At 39.7% G+C, this 17,356-nt stretch overlaps 1 protein-coding gene across 1 annotated transcript in view; it reads right to left on the reverse strand.

The window, feature by feature from the left end:
• LYST (lysosomal trafficking regulator) overlaps positions 1–17,356 on the reverse strand; it is a 507,705-nt gene that overhangs the window by 309,162 nt on the left and 181,187 nt on the right. The window contains exons 16-18 of the mRNA XM_088481579.1: positions 16,129–16,374; positions 8,211–8,384; positions 6,989–7,138 (exon numbers count right to left, since the gene is read on the reverse strand). Of these exons, the coding sequence (XP_088337705.1) occupies positions 6,989–7,138; positions 8,211–8,384; positions 16,129–16,374 (570 nt within the window). The remainder of the gene's footprint in view (positions 1–6,988; positions 7,139–8,210; positions 8,385–16,128; positions 16,375–17,356) is intronic.

Raw genomic sequence — 17,356 nt, forward strand, 5'->3', positions numbered from 1 at the left:
AATGTCTTCCAAACCAAAATATAAGAATTAAGTAAGTGTACGATGAACTAGACAATTAGACAGTTAAAATATCGACAATCAGAATCGAGACTATGTTAGGTCAAACCCCGGCATGCCAACATGCGATGAAAACATTTTAATAGTGTTGGTTTTACAACTTCAAGCATGATGGTAAAGCATGAAGTTGTGAAGCAGACTAATATTTTCAAATTGCATTATAAACACGTCGGCTTCCGGGGTTCGACTGCCAAGCAAATAGGTAAAATATAGGTAAAACCGAGCACAAGCATATTTCTTTCTGTCTAACCAAGTATATATAATAAATATTTCTGAAACATAAATCTATACAAGGAGGAAAATTAGAGGTAGACTTAACTAGATTACTCCTTTTCTTCGAGGTGCACAGGGATACCATGGGGATATTATGGTTGGAAACCAGCCACCAAACTGTTAAAGCTTCTGCTCCTAGAATGCCCTGGGTCCTCCTCCATATATACCTCACCCCTAGCCATAGGACTTCAATTTTTTTAACAAGCCTCAAGGTAGAAGGGAAAAGGAGAAGGAATAATAATCGTACACCAGAAACACTCTTGCATAAGATGAGGGAATCTGAGACCAAAGAATACAACCCAATGAAGCCAGGTACGTCAGATTGGGTGCCTGTGGAACCTATGGACCTTGAAGAAAAGGAGTTATCTAGGTAAGTCTACCATAACTCTAATTTTCTTCTTCAGGGTCCATAGGGATCCACATGGATACTATGGGGATGTCCTCAAGCAGTTCCCCTAGGGACGCTCTTGAGAAGAAAGGAGAACTCGTCACCCAAAGGAAGCATCCTGAGAGGCAAAAGTATCAAAGGCATAAAACCTAAGAAAGGTGTGGAGAGAAGACCAAGAGGCTGCCTTGCACAATTGTTCAACAGAGGCACCATGGCTAAATGCCCACAATGGCCCTACAGACCAAGTAGAATGTGCTGTCACTGTGCTTGGAACAGGGAGATCAGCCTGTGGGTACACCTGAGAGATAGTCAAGCATAGCCATCTCGCCAGAGTCTGCTTGTTAGCTCTCCATCCTCGTTTGTGAAAACCATATAATACAAAAAGAGCATCTGATTTTCTAACAGAGTTTGTACGCACCAGATAGATACAGAGAGCACAAGCTACATCCAGGGAGGCTTCACCTACAGAAAGGTCTGGAGCCTGAAAAGCTGGAACAACAATTTCTTAATTCACATGAAAATGGAACACTACCTTAGGACGGTACCTAACCCTCCCTTGTACGAAGAACAGCTTTATTCTGGTGAAAAATCAATAATGGGGAGCGACAAGAGCGCGCTGCCAAATCAGAGACTCTGCGAGCAGAAGAAATAGCAAGAAGAAAGTGTGTCTTTGCTATTATAACCACTTCAAATCCACAAGGTTGAAAAGGGGAAGTTTATAGTCCCTTAAGAACTAAAGACAAATTCCAAGGTGCTACTTGTAGAACAAAAAAGAGGCTGAATTTGCAAAACTCCTTGGAAAAAAATCTTAACATCTGGTAATGAAGAAATCTTCTTCTGGAACCAGACTGACAGTGCACAAACCTGCACTCTCAAAGTGGCCAGGCATAGACCTTTTTCTAATCCTTCCTGAAGAAAAGCCAGTACCCTGGAATTCCTGAATATCTTAGGATCATACTTCTTATGGGAACACCATTGACCAAAAGAATACCAAACTCTGTAATAGATGAGGGCAGAGCCAGGCTTCCGTGCACTAATCATAGTTTGAATTACAGAACTGGAAAAACCTTTCGCACTTAGGATGGAAGATTCAAGAGCCACGCCATCAAAGCCAAATGGAGTAAGTCCGGATGTCAGCATGTACCCTGCGTTAGCAGATCCTGCGTCTGGGCCAGACCGAAGCTGCCAATATTACCGTTCCACCTTCCTGCTTGAATTTTCTGAGTACTCTTGGAAGTAGAGAGATCAGAGTCTCATCTTACTGCCAGTGCATCCACGAAGGCTGCTGATGGGTCTCTGGACCTCGACCCATACCTGGGGACCTTGTGGTTGTGGCGTGACACCATGAGATCTCTCTCTGGTAGACCCCATTTGTTTACCAGGAGCTGAAACACTTCCAGATGGAGACTGGCGACTTAAGAAGTCTGCTTCCCAATTGAGTACTCTCGGTATGAATATTGCCGAGATAGCCAGAAGAGGACGTTCTTCCCAAAACAGAACCTTTGTCACTTCCTTCATGGCTGCATAACTTCTTGTGCCTCCCTGATGATTGAGGAAGGCCACTGTAGTCGCATTGTTGTACTGGATCTGGACCGGCCTGCCCTGGAGCAGGTCCTGTGCTATGACAAGAGCTCTGTATACTGCTCGCAGTTCCAGAATATTTATTGGCAGAAAACTTTCTTGATTTGTACACCTTCCTTAAAAGGTGTGACGACCTGTCTCTGCCCCCCATCCGCAAAGGCTGGTGTCCGTGGTGAGAAGCACCCAATTTGGAATCCAGAACGGGTGCCCTTTGTTTAGATGATCTTTTCTCAGCCACCACAGTAGGGAGTGAGGAAAATCTGGAGTGCGAATGATCCTCTGAGATGTTATCAGATGATGCTATCCGTTCATTTGGAGAGAATCAATCTTTGTAGAGGCCTGGAATGAAACTGAACATACCTCACCATGTCGAAGGTGAATACCATTGATCCCAGGACCTGCATTGCTAACAGAATGGATACCCTTCGCTTGCGTAGCAGCTTGTGAATCTGCAACGATAGATCTGCAATCTTGTACCATGGCAGAAACACTCTTTATGCCCAGATGTACCATCTGCTGTGTTGGAGAAAGTGACGATTTCTTCCAATTGATTATCAAGCCGTGTCTTTGTAAGCAGGCTATGGTCATTTGAAGATGGTTTTGTAACATAAACAGAGTCTGCACCAATATCAGAAGGTCATCCAGATAGGGCAGAATTCTGACGCCTGAGAAGGCCGGCATGACTGCCATTATTTTGGTAAATATCCGGAGAGCCGTAGATAGGCCAAAGGGTAGAGCCTGAAATTGGTATTGATGCTAACCGCAAGAATTGTTGGTGGGATGATATAATAGGAACATGCAGATATGCATCCTGAATGTCCAGGGAAAACATGTAATCCCCCAGCTCCATTGCCAAAATATTTGATCGGAGAGTTTCCATATGAAACTTGGGTACATGGATAAACCTGTTGAAGGTTTTTATATGTAGTAAAGGGCGAAAAGCCCCATTCGGTTTCAGAAACAGATTGGAATAATAACCCCTTCCATGTTTAGACACAGGAACTGTGACCATCACCCCTGCCTGTAGCAGGGAGTGAATGGCTCCCTGAAAAGCTAAGGCCTTGTCAGCATCTGATGGTGGATCTGTGCAAAAAAACTTCTGATGGGGAGGTCTGAAAGTGACGGCATACCCCCGAGAGACCATTTCTCGGACCCTGGCATTTGTTGTTTGACGCTAACAATCCGCAAACTGAAGAAGTCAGCCTCCCACTCTGGGATCCCCCAGGAGGAGGCCCGCTCTATCATGCCAAGGGCTTGTTGTATGGCTTAGAAGCTGGATGTCTTGCCGGGCCAGACCTCTTAGTTTGTTGCTTAGACTTGCGAACACTAGTTGGCCTAGAGGAAGACTGTTCCTTTGCTCGTCCCTGAGGACAGAAAGACTGAAAGGAAACCTGCCTAGATTTAGTTTTTGACTTAGATGACCTGCAGATTTTGAAGCCTGCTAGAGTAGTGTTAATATTATCCAAATCTGCTCCAAAAAGTACCTTTCCATAGAAAGGTAAGACCTCCAGTGCACTCTTCGATCCTGTATCAGCTTCCCAAGCTCTTAACCAAAGGGCCCTGCATGTCACTATTGATGATGCTGATGCCCTAGAAGCTAAAATTCCAGCATCTACTGCAACCCCTCCCAGATAGTAAGCGGCTTCCCATATGTGGGAGATATTCATCATCTGTTCTCTAGTAGTATTTAGTAGCGAATCTACCAATGCCCTTATCCATTCTTCAACAGCATTGGCTACCCAGGCTCCAGCCATAGCTGGACGAGCAACCGCTCTAGATGACGAAAATATTGCTTTAAGACAGGCTTCAATCTTTTTATCTGTGGAATCCTTCAGGGAAGATGCTGATGGAATAGGCATTTCTGATTAAAGGGCATATGTATCAAAGCTTGATGTGAGATACAATTGTGAGATATATATCACCGACCAATCAGCTTCTGACTTACACTTTGCAGGATGTGTTTAAAAAAATGATAGTTGGGAGTAGGGGTTAGCGGGTTTGGTTTTTCTCGGATCTTTTTATTGGCTATCGCCGAACACGTGTTTTGGATAGCGAATAAAATCGAGCCGAATTTGCGGTAAAGTGGCGATAAGAACCGAGTAAAACCGAACCCGCTCACCCCTAGTTTGGAGCTGATTGGTTGGTGATATATATTTCACAATTTTATCTCACATCAAGTTTTGATACATATGCCCCTAAATGTGTTACATGAGCATTCACAGTAGGAGGTACCTCCCACTTAGTACATACAGAAGGTGGGAACGAATACAACAATGTTATTCTTTTATTCACATAAAATTGTTTATCAGGATTACCCCATGCCTCCTCGATAAGCTCTGTAAGCTATTCAGATCAAGGGAACTCCGTTTTTACCACCTTCTGGTGGTGATTAAACATTGGAGCCTTCTTACTATGAGCTGGTTCATCATCCTGAATATCTAGGACTCACCCTCACCAAAGAAGGAACATCCACCGTAGACGGATGATCCTCCTCCCCAGAACTAGATCCTGGAGAGGAACCCTGTGCATCATCTGATTCCTCTGATGATGCGTCTGAATCCATATGTTGGGCAGACCGATAACTTACGTTTAGGCGCTCTGGTCACTACCGGTCTGTTATCAACATTAGATGGTGCCATACTCTGACTAGAATGGCCATAAACATTCTTCCATCAAGGATGCATAGGAGGTGCAAACATAGCATACCGTGGACACCCCATCCAAGGAGGCATCGTGGGGGCAGCCATACGATCCACAACCTTCATCATAACATGGAAAAAAGAGGAGGCCCAAGATGGCTCTTATCCAGGGACAGGTAAATTGGACTGGTGGGATGGCTCTTTATAACAGACAACACGCAAACCATTCTTTACCTCCTGAGATGAGACATAAGTCGTACATGATTTACATGGAACCAGCACAGGCTGCTCCCTCATTTTTCCCTTTATCTTTTGACAAGTTCAAAGTAAAGGCAATAATTGCAATGTTATGTGACAGCCTTCACAAAATCTTAATGAATGTGAAGTACTCAGAAAGAAACCTCCACACCAAGAGGATGGAGAGAAATTGACAGATTTTAGAAATACAAAGTGTCAAATCAGCAGCTAGCAAAAAGTCACATACAATGCATATGTAATATAATTACAATCGGCTCTAAATCAACTACAGCAAATGGTAGTACATAGAGCACAATATACCAGCTACAGGGCGCACTGAGCGTGGACCGTGAGCATCTCATATACACGTGAAGGGCAGGAAAGCAACCCAAACATGCAAAACTCTTCGTAGGGACTGCGTCTGGGTCGGGAGAGGAGCTGCCAGGGGAGCGCCTACCTCCACAAAGCTGTTAATCAGCCAGGTACGCTGGCCTCGTGGCAACAGATAGCATCTGCTGCTGATCTCCGGCATCAGACGATAAGGCCCCGGCTGGTGTAGGGAGGACACAGACAATCCCAGGTCCTGACAGCAGCGGCTTCTGGTGCTTCTCTGACACCATGCGCAAGGACTGCCGCACGTGATTCCTTATAAGCGAGGAATCACCTTACCTAACATCTACAAAGACCCGATGCAGTCCAGATGGCAGCATTAATGCTAGATAAGCTCAGCCGCGACACGTCTAAATCACTAGCACAATTGCTGAAGTTGCGGCCTGGCAGAGATAGATGGAGTCGCAGTATGTGCGTCTTAATTCAGACACTTGGTACTGCCAACTCAAAAAGTCATAAATGCTTAGGACTGCTCTAAACAGTCCTCCTGTTACAAAGGTGAATCTGGATCCTGCAGCACCAAACGAACAACTGAAGTCCTATCGCTAGGGGCGGGGTATGTATGGATGAGGACCCGGGCAATCTGGGAGCAGAAGCTTTAACTGTTTGGTGCCTGGTATTCCAACCATAATATCCCCATAGTATCCCTGTGGATCCCTATGTACCCTGAAGAAATGTTATATTAAAAAAAAAAAATTAAAACACTAAAAAGTGACAAGATATAATATACAGATGGGTCCACATACATCTAGCCTCCTGGCACGTTAAACAGCCCTTCTATTTGCACCATGCTGTAGCATGACTCAGTAGCGCCGAGCATCTTTTCATACGTCTTATTCGCACAACGGTGCAAATAGCTAGCATAAGCAGCTTCAGCTGATTAAAATGATATGCAGCATACCTATGTAATCTGTGCGTCTGCAGGTGTATCTGCATGAGAAACGCTACGTTACAGTGTTACAGCCGCTGACACTAACGTAGCATTTCGCATGCAGATACACCCACACTCGCTCACAAAACATAGGCATGCTGCACATTATTTTAATCAGCAAAAGCAGATTGTGCTATCTATTTGCAACGTTTTACGAATAAGACGCATTTGAATGTAAAAAGACACACAAAAAGACGCTCGGCGCTACAGTCACACTGAGCTCCCGCGTTATGTGTGGCGCGACTTCTAGCGCATGGAGGATAGATGTATGTGGGTACATCTGTAGGCATCACATCTTATTTGGGTTTAACAAGTGATGGATTCATTTTCAATCCTGTATGAAATATTTGTCTAGTAGATGTAAAGAAGAAGCAATTAGATGTGTATCTAATTGTCCGAAAAGACTATCAAAACACATTCAATCAATTGAAAAGGAACATAAAAAAAATAACAAAATATTTCAGTGAAAAATCAATTTGCTGTATACAGCACCTCTGCTTTTGACCAAATTTTCCAATCCAACAGCAGGTGTTCTAGTAATCTGATGTCTTGGATCACAGAGGTTGTATCTACATTAAGATGAAATTGTTCATTTTCACTTGTACTGAGTAACCAATCACCTGTGCATCCTTTAAGAAGAGTCTACAATTAAAAATAAATAGATAACATATACACATGCAGTAAAAACTAAAAATGTGTAAATAACAAAAAAAAAAAAAAAAATTTCCACTAGAGTACTAGTTTCCCATTAGCCACTTAACTGATTATTTAATTCCCAGAAAACCACTCAGAAATTGTCTTTTTTTAATAATTAATAAAGTGTAAAAATTATATTTAATATATTTGAAATATTTTATTTAAAAAAAACTAGATAGGTTGATATGTATATGTATATGTATATATATATATATATATATATATATATACACACATATATATATATATATATATATATATATATACACACATACATACGCACACACATCAATCTGGGAGGTGTTTTGTAACCCTCCCATCCCTCCGTGTACATAGGCCCCCACTATAAAATAACTGCCCACCCCCTATAGGCAATAGACACCCCAGGGATCATAAATCCTAACAACCACCCCTCCCCATCTAAAAAGACCCTTTTTCTTTGCCCCCCATCTCCTCCCGTGACCAGCATAATTTGTTTCTTATTTACCCCCCCCTCCAGAGTCATATTACCCTTTATTAGCACCCCATCACCCCCACTGATGTTAAGATTACCCCCCAGCCCCCATGGGCATACACCCCCCCTATGCAGAGTGCAGCATTTGTCAGAGGGGCCTGATGATCAAGGGGTCTGATTATCAGTCCCCACTGCTGAAGTTGATCTCTGCACAGGACACGCACTGCAAAATTAACACGTTTTGGCAAATATTTTAAGATGGAAACAGAAGAGGACCTATTTCAGGACTTCAAGCTTTACAATGTTCCAGTGGCACTTGGTAGATGCCATGATCCATTGAATCCTCTAGTTATGTTTTGCAAAGGGGCTACGAAATGACAAACAACTGAAATCAACACACACACACACTTCAGGCATCATCACATATTTAAAAGACTACATTAGCTTAAAATGTAAATTTTTTAGTTTTAATATAGTTTAGTTTAGTGACACATTAAACATTTTTATTTAAACTTTGTTCCAAAAACACAAAATGCTCTTCAATGGTTCACTCTTTGTACATACCTTTAGCATATGATATCCCACAATACATTTAGGCCTTACAAAGACTTGGTGTATCATTGAGTAAATATCACAATTTTCACTCTCTTGTATTCTCTGCTGGTTATATTTTGTTAGAGACAATATTGTCTGTAATCCTAATGACTGCGTCTTTTCACAGCTGCTGATCTCCACAATCTAAAACATATCAATGTATTAAAATTCTATATATGCTTCAAATACAAATATAACAAATTCACTTTTAAAACAATTAACAGTAAACAAACAATATTTTAAACACTAGCAACCCTGTTAGGATATAGGATGGATGGAGTGGATAAAAATTACAAGGACAGTTTGTATAATGGTAATGCTGGCCATAAACTATACAATTATTTGTCACATATCTGTTCAATCTGGCTGGTTGGAATGAAAATCTGGTAATGTATGGGAGCCAATGACAATTGAACATTTGTTCACAAACACTGGAAAACAGACAAAAATTGGAAATTCAGCAAAATTGGTTAATTAAAACAATTGTTACCTATTTGAACAATCGTTTTTGACGATTTTCCAGTATTTAAAACCATATAATCGATTGTCATTTGCTCCCATACATTACCAGATTTTCATTCCAACCAGCCAGATTGGACAGATATCTGACAGATAATTGTATAGTGTATATGCCCAGCATTAGGTCTACATTGAGGATTTGGGTTCAATTCCCACCGCGGCCCTAATGGTGTGCAGTTTGTATGTTCTCCCTGTGCTTGTACGGATTTACTCTGTGCGCTCTGGTTTCCTCCCACAATCCAAAAAAATATACAGGTAAGGATTGGCTACTGACAAAAAATTAACCCTAGTGTGTGTATGTACGTTGTGCACATATGGCATGGAATATAGATTGTAAACTCCACTAGGGCAGGGTCAAATATTCTCAGTAAAATGCTGCAGAATGTGTGCGCTATATAAATAACTTCGTAAATAAAATATAAATAATTTTGGATGATAAAAAAAAATAAAAAATGTTTATTAAATCATTGCAAATAAAATGTGTATACAGCATTCACAAAGCTCAAAATATTTCCTTGGTGATTTTTGACTAGATCCGGCAGTCTTAGTAATAAATATAGTATATCTAAAAAAATTAAATCTCTAGGGAAATGTTCAGCCAGACAGCACTAAATATGTTCTATTGCTCCATTGCTGAAAAATTTTTGTATACAGTATGTGCTGGATAAAGAGTAAAATTACCTGTAGTTATTGTTTTAAAATCAATGGGAAATAAACTAACAAAGAAAAGTAAATGTGCAAAAAAAAACACAAAAAAATATTTATTTCAACTGGCAGAAAAAGCTTAATGAGATCTGGATAAGTTACCTCCCCAAAGTCCTCATTTTAGGAGGCAAAAAGGTGTAAGACTTCATAAATTTAAGAATTTTCATGATTTTCCATTGATTTTGCACTAGATTCAATAAAACAATAGCTCAATCATGTGACAAATTATAGGACCTGATCAGATTTTTATTGGGCAGACTGTATTATAAAGAGACTATTTAGCCAGTTTCTATGTTGTATCAAAGTATCATTAACAGACTTGACTTGTACATTCGACCCACATATTTGTCCAAACAGGGCACAGATTTTGAACAGGATTTCTTGTGTGCAGCCAGTAAAAAAGTTAGCAATGAATTTCAGGTGCTGATGTACCCTTTAAACGCAGGAATCTGATCACATTACGCACGTCAATGCTTGTATGTTGGCTGTGCAGTTGTGCTCGAATATAAAATGGCCCCTCTTATGACAATATAGTTCTACATGGAGAATGATATTGAATAAAACAGATACAGAATACGAAATAAAAATACTTCAGAAAAGACTGTTTCATTTGAACTATTTTTAATGAATAAACATTTAACTGGATAACAGTGTTGAACATTCTGAATAGGCTGGCTGTTTAAACAGATGAACATTACTGTCACTTTAAGAGTAGTTCATTTTGGAAAGAAAACGTGTTGAATAGTGAATTGTACTGGCAGGAAGTGCTTAATGATTTTTAAGGGTCAAGGCTAGCATGTCTACTTAAGTGTTTGCTGTGCTGGATTCTGAAGTGGCTGTCAGGTAAGTCCTGTTCAAGTTCTTTGGTGAGAAGGGACCTCATGTCCTTTGACTTATTTAGTGTTTATATCTGACAGTGAAACAGTGATGTGCTACTTTTCCATGAGAAGTGTCTCTGTGAGAGATGTTATTGTTTACACTTGTGGAGTGATACAGCTGTGGCTTTGTGATGAAGTTCAAATAACAGTAGGAAGTAGATTGGGCCTGAGGCATGCGTAAATAATACACATTTATAAGTTTCTTGAAGCGGTCCAAGAAACAGACGAAACGCGTTGGTGACTCCTACTCTTCACCTTTCATGAACTTACCATTTTTTATAATCAGATGAGCTATTTTTTTACCCTTATTTTATTTGATATTTTTAGATCTATTCTAAAAAATTGTTTTATACATGTGTATTTTTTTGGGATTATACACACCATCCAATATATATGGGGTTGTTTTTTTTTTGTTTTGAATAAAAATTGTCTTATATTTTGTATATAACTATATGACTTTTTATTGCACATATTTATTAATTCCTGGTGAAATGCATACTGAAGTGTGATTTAATTTTTCATATAGCTAAGGTTTTCCACACACTGTGAATTGCACTCACATATATATAAAAAAATTATCTTTTATCAATTTATATTATCATGAGTACTAAATCATCTGGAGATTTCTAGAAGTTTTTATAATTTCATGAACTAAATTTACACACTCAGCACTTTACATCCACCACCTAGCACTTTATATTTTTTAAGACATTAGAAACATTTGAATATAAGGGTATATAAGCACATTAGGCGCTCTATTTCCAGTTCCAATATTTATACTTGTCTTTATGTAACAGATCACCACTGGTACAATTTTTTCTGGTTGATCTGACACCCATATTATTGTGGTGTGCTTTATATGTATATCTGTGATCATCAGAAGTATCATCGATAGAAAGGTCTGTCTTTAAGATGTTCCTTTTCACAAAATATATATTGCATAATATATATATATATATATATATATATATATATACATACATACATACATACATACATACATACATACACACACACACACACACACACACACACACACACATATATACATACAGTCATGCAAAACAGTGTCACTCTCCGGACTTGAAAGAAAGGTCTCACTCCAGTCACTTAGCAGTCAACGTTTCGAGTTTTAATAACAACTCGTCATCAGGACATAAAGAAACATACAATATGATCATACCTTTATACCCCTTCCCTCATCGCGCGTGCCGCCAAACTGACCCGCTTCCGGCTCACCTCCGCACATTCGGCAACTGCCGATGACGTCAGGGCTAGACGGGAGCGTCGTCAGGGCAACCAACACAATGTCAACACACCACGTGTATATGCGTGTATAATATGTCTGCTTTGTAAACAGACAACATTTTAACTTGGATGCACAATCTTCAAGTGAAGCTTGCTCATCTGGTGATGATAACCAACTGCCATCTGTGAATCCCCAAAACTCCCGCAGACCCCCTTTAGGGGTAAATACCCGAGCAGGACGCGGTCGAGGTGGAGGAGTACTAGGCGCGGCGGACAATGCCGCCGGAATAAACAAGAGAGGAAGGAACAGAGCTTACAAGAAATGAATACAGTCTTCAACTTGTCCTCCAGAATCTTTACGGATACTGAGATGAAGGTCCTTAATAAAGGGACTTCGTTTCATACCAACTACTCCTTTTGATAGCTTTGAGTGGAAGGTGGAACAAGACCTGTTATGCAGACAATTGAAATTGAAAGAATTTATTGGAACTATGGACACTATGACTCAAGATACACATGATATGAGATTTAGAAAAAAATCCCACTTTGACCCGGTATCTAACAATGTGGCCATACAAAGTTTCATGAGAGCTCTTGATGTACAAGTCACAGAAACTGTTAACAACCAGACTGGCCACATTAGATATAATTTAACACGTGAGGAACGGAGTGCTCTTACTAATTTGAGCTCATACTCGGATGTTGTGTATCGACCAGCAGACAAAGGCGGAGGCCTTGTTATACAGGATCTGGATCAATATAGAGAAGAACTAGAGAGCCAATTAGCCGATGAGACAGTATACATTAAACTTGACAGTAACCCTACTATTGAATTTAAAGGAGAATTGGACATGATTCTTAATACAGCAGTGTCTAATAAAATTATTAATAGTGAAACCTGTGAATTTCTTAAAACTGAGTATCCTAGGGTCCCGTTACTTTACAGTGTCCCTAAGATACATAAAAATTTGGACAGACCACCTGGTCGTCCAATTATTACTGCAAGCGACTCATTACTTAGTCCTATATCGGAATACCTTGACCATTATCTTCAGCCGTGTGTACAGGCTGAGGATACCTATCTTAAGGACACTACAATGTTGCTAAATAAGCTTCAAGATCTACATGATCTTCCAACTAACATGTGGATGTGTACTTTAGCTATCACCAGCCTGTACACTAATATACCGCATAGGGAAGGTATCAGGGCCACTTTTGATCTTTTAAATAATAATACCTTATATACTGGCCCAGATTTAAATTTCTTTATGATGCTTTTGGAGCAGGTTTTATGTAAAAACTATTTCTACTTTAATGGTCGATTCTATTTGCAACGTACCGGATGCGCTATGGGGTCACATGTAGCCCCGGCGTATGCGAATACATACATGTTCGCTATTGAAAAAGATTTTTTCTTTAATAGGGAGGTAAGGGATAGAATTATCTTTTACTGTCGCTATATAGACGATGTATTACTGTTCTGGCAGGGGGACTATGATGGTTTTGTCAGCCTGATGCAAAATATTAATAATAGGCAGAGCCCCATTAAATTTACCTTTCATCTTAGTTTAGAACAGGTTAACTATCTTGATGTTACTATCAAGAGGGAAAATGGTAAATTGAATACTTATATCTTTTCTAAACCAACAGACCGTAACACACTTCTTATAGCTTCAAGCCACCACCCTAGAGCCACCAAAAATAGTTTACCCTTTCGCAACTAGTTAGGGTTAAAAGGATAACCAGTAACCAGGAGAAACTGGATGAAGATCTTAATAGGATGTGTACTAAGTTCAAAAATAGAGGCTATACACCTGAGAATCTGAGACTAGCGAGACAAAGAGTGGATGCACTCAGTAGAACAGATCTATTAAAAAAGAGTGTTAAAGAGGATGCTGATAGCAAAATACATTGGCCACGTAGATATACGTTAGCCAACAGTATTATTAACCAGACCACATGGAATCTATGGCCTATAATCCAACAAGATAAAGAACTCAAAAGCCTCAAATGAACTAGGATACTTTCGTGTCTTAAAAGAGGCAGAAACCTTAGGGACCATTTGGTCAAATCTGACATTACTGAGCTTGTTAATACATCCAGAAATATCCAAAAAAAAGGGCATGGTTGTCACAAATGTACTGGTTGCATCACATGCAGCCATATGATTTGTGGTAAATATTTCACACATCCTCATATGGGTAGAAAGTATAATATCAGATTTCCATTGACGTGTTCTAGCTCTTATGTTGTATACTTGATTAAATGCCCATGTGGCCTTTATTATGTAGGCAAGACCATACGCTCATTTAAGGAGCGAATGGCCTTGCATAGATCTGCTATAAGATCTGCACTGAGTGGTAGACCCTCTGAACAACCTGTGGCTCGTAATTTTTTTTGAGAACGAACATAATATGGCTAATTTAAGACATATGATAATTGATCAAGTTCCTGAAACCCCTCGTGGGGGTGATCGACGCAAAGCCCTATTGTGTTTGGAAGCAAGGTGGATATATATGTTGGATACGGTCAACCAAAAGGTTTAAATGATCATTTATCACTTGCCTCATTTGTTTGATTAGGTTCATCTCTATTTCCAGCATATATGTTGGTATTGTTTGATATATGTTTCTCAAATTTACTGCCATATAGAAATGTATTGATATACTCTTTGGTATGGTATCCCAATAAGACCTGTTTTCTATAACACTAGTTGATTGGTATTATAGATTATTCCGCTGCTAATTAGTGTCTATTTTTTGTATTAGTCTGTGATTTTTTTCTATGTGTGATTATCCCCTATAGCTAAAATGGACACTCTAGTATGTTTCAATTGCTTGTTTATATATTAGTGATGAATCACTTATCTATGCGATTTGGCTCATTATAGTTATGTTTGATTACAATGATGCTGTAAGCATTGGACCTGAGATATTTATTGTACCTGTATTTTATTACTTTTTGTAATCTGTATAATATGTGTGCTTTGTACACGCATATACACGTGGTGTGTTGACATTGTGTTGGTTGCCCTGACAACGCTCCGTCTAGCCCTGACGTCATCGGCAGTTGCCGAATGTGCGGAGGTGAGCCGGAAGCGGGTCAGTTTGGCGGCACGCGCGATGAGGGAAGGGGTATAAAGGTATGATCATATTGTATGTTTCTTTATGTCCTGATGACGAGTTGTTATTAAAACTCGAAACGTTGACTGCTAAGTGACTGGAGTGAGACCTTTCTTTCAAGTCCGGAGAGTGACACTGTTTTGCATGACTACTTACCTTCTTCAGTGAGCACCATGGCCAGAGAACGCTGTTTTGGGAGTGCCTGCATCTCGTGGAACTGTATACATTATATATATATATATATATATATATATATATATATATATATATATACACACATACACACATACATACACATTCATTAAAAAAATCATCATCAGGCAAATAATACACCACAATTTCTCACCTTAAATAACCCATAGTGATAGACTAACCATCTGCAGCTGCGACTGCCAGTGTGGCTGCCGATGATGTCAGATGCACAGCGGTGCCTGTCAGTGATGTCAGCAGGGACCCAGCCAGCCCATGATAACCAAAAGAAGATGACTTGGTAATAGGTACACCAGACACCAGACCACCTGCCCGGTTAATCAAAGTAAGAGGTTGTGGTGTATTATTGTGCCTGATATAGTTTTTTTTAATAAACCGAAACATTGCAATAGCATGCTTGTGTTAAGTCCTGGAGTGCCACCCGTTTCGGAATATTTGCATACTGCTTTGGTTGTGCACCTGGGCCTGCTGTGTCTGTTATGGCGAGTGCCGGATCTGTGACTGACTGACTATATACAGATACAGTTTTATATGGTCATTGAATTAATTGCCATTTTACCGTTTTAATCTATATTCTTAGTCCTTTTAGTGTACAATGTTATTATTTCCCTCTGCATACGATTTTAAGAGTTCTCCATGGTGATATTTATAGAAAAGCCTGTGAAAAGTCAGACCGCCATGCGTTTTCAGTACTCTGGATTAAGTTGCCATGTTAAAAGGACAATCCTTCTTTAATACAAATGACAAAGAGAGGCTGGTAACTTAGCAGTATTCTTTAGCAGTATTCTTTAGCAGTATTCTTTTGCAGTGGCTGTAAATACTACTATTTGATCTTTATAGAATCCTGTCAGGATATGGGATCAACTTTAGTGGTCTGTAATGGAGTGCAGAGGCACTGCCTAAGTTTTAAAAAGAGCTACAGTGCCATGCTAGAACAATGTATTTTACTTTCATATCAAAATATTTTTTAACATTTAGTAATTGACATTAGCATTTAAGTTTTGAAGACTGGACAGCATAAAAAGCTGCCTGGAGCTTGACAATTGGCCACTACTAGCTTCAGAGGAGTTGCCATCAGAATAATTTTGCCTAATTTATTTTAAACCAGAAATTATGATGATGATGATATTTCTAGAATTAGTTCTATTTTATAGCTAAATAATGTAATTCAAAACTATTTGATATGAAGCAGAAACGACTCCTTACCCTTGCAAACAGAAACACAATTGCTCCAATTCCTCCAATCTCATGAAGAACGCTGTGTATATTTTTCTTAACATGTGGCTGTAGCATCTTCAATGCCTGAGAGTCCAATGTTCTACTGGTAACGTCTTTTACAATGAATGGCCTTTGAGAGGATGACATTTTCGTGCTTCCTTTCATCCTGATTACTGGTTCATATATTGTGTAATGAGCAGGATTATGCATATCATACACAATTGCAAGATTTTCCTAGAATATCACACATTAAACAATGTAACCACATTCTGGTGTAACATACAATACAATAATTCTCACAGTATTAAAAACTGCACTTTGTGGGATTGATGGTACCCGGATGGTAGATAGGCAGTACATAGATAAACAGTCAAACGGTTGACACCAGATGGACGACAGACGATAGGTCGACAGTCAAATTGTCGACGTGAATTTAGGTCCACACATGGTTTTTCATGACCATATCGACCTAAGTCCATGTGACCTATTTTACGGTTAACCATTTGGCCTTGTCGACCCTTTGTCCCTGTCAACGTACAGTATTTACTGAACACCTTCAGGTATCTTATCTATTGACTATCTAGATCAGCGTTTTTCAGCCACTGTGCCATGGTACACTAGTGTGCTGCGAGTGGTTGTCAAGTGTGCCACAGCGGTCATCTCAGCGTACTTGTACTGTAATGTTTATGTCCTGAGGCGGCCGATGCACTGTGTTTTATTCCTGTGGAGGCCAATGTATGTGTTTTATTCCTGTGGAGACCAATGTAGTGTGTTTTATTCCTGTGGAGACCAATGTGTCTGAGTCAAACACAAAGTGGCTGTATTTATAGCCTGATTTACTGTTTTATGCCAAGTATCCGATCAACTAATGCAGAGGTTCACGTGTGTGCAAGCTGAAGTCCATTGCTTTTGTGTCGGCCGCCACAATAGTCATCATTAGTATCTGTACTTACACTAGTCTTAAGCTAGGTGCAAAAGATCCTTCAGAAACAAGCTTCCCTTCCCCATACGCACAAATCAGCATTACACAGAGCTTTTGATACATGCCAATGACAATTCCAGCACAATTCCATGCAATCGCAATGTCACCTCCTAGTTTGCGCCAAAAAAACGCCTTATTTCATGGTAAGACAGCTCCAGCGAAGTTGCATCCGGATAGGATGGACATATGCAAAGATGCGGAAAATCTTATTTGCACATGAGCTGAATGCAAAAA

Source organism: Taudactylus pleione, unplaced genomic scaffold (assembly GCF_031769625.1).
Source record: "Taudactylus pleione unplaced genomic scaffold, aTauple2 ptg000275l, whole genome shotgun sequence".
Lineage (NCBI taxonomy): Eukaryota > Metazoa > Chordata > Amphibia > Anura > Myobatrachidae > Taudactylus > Taudactylus pleione.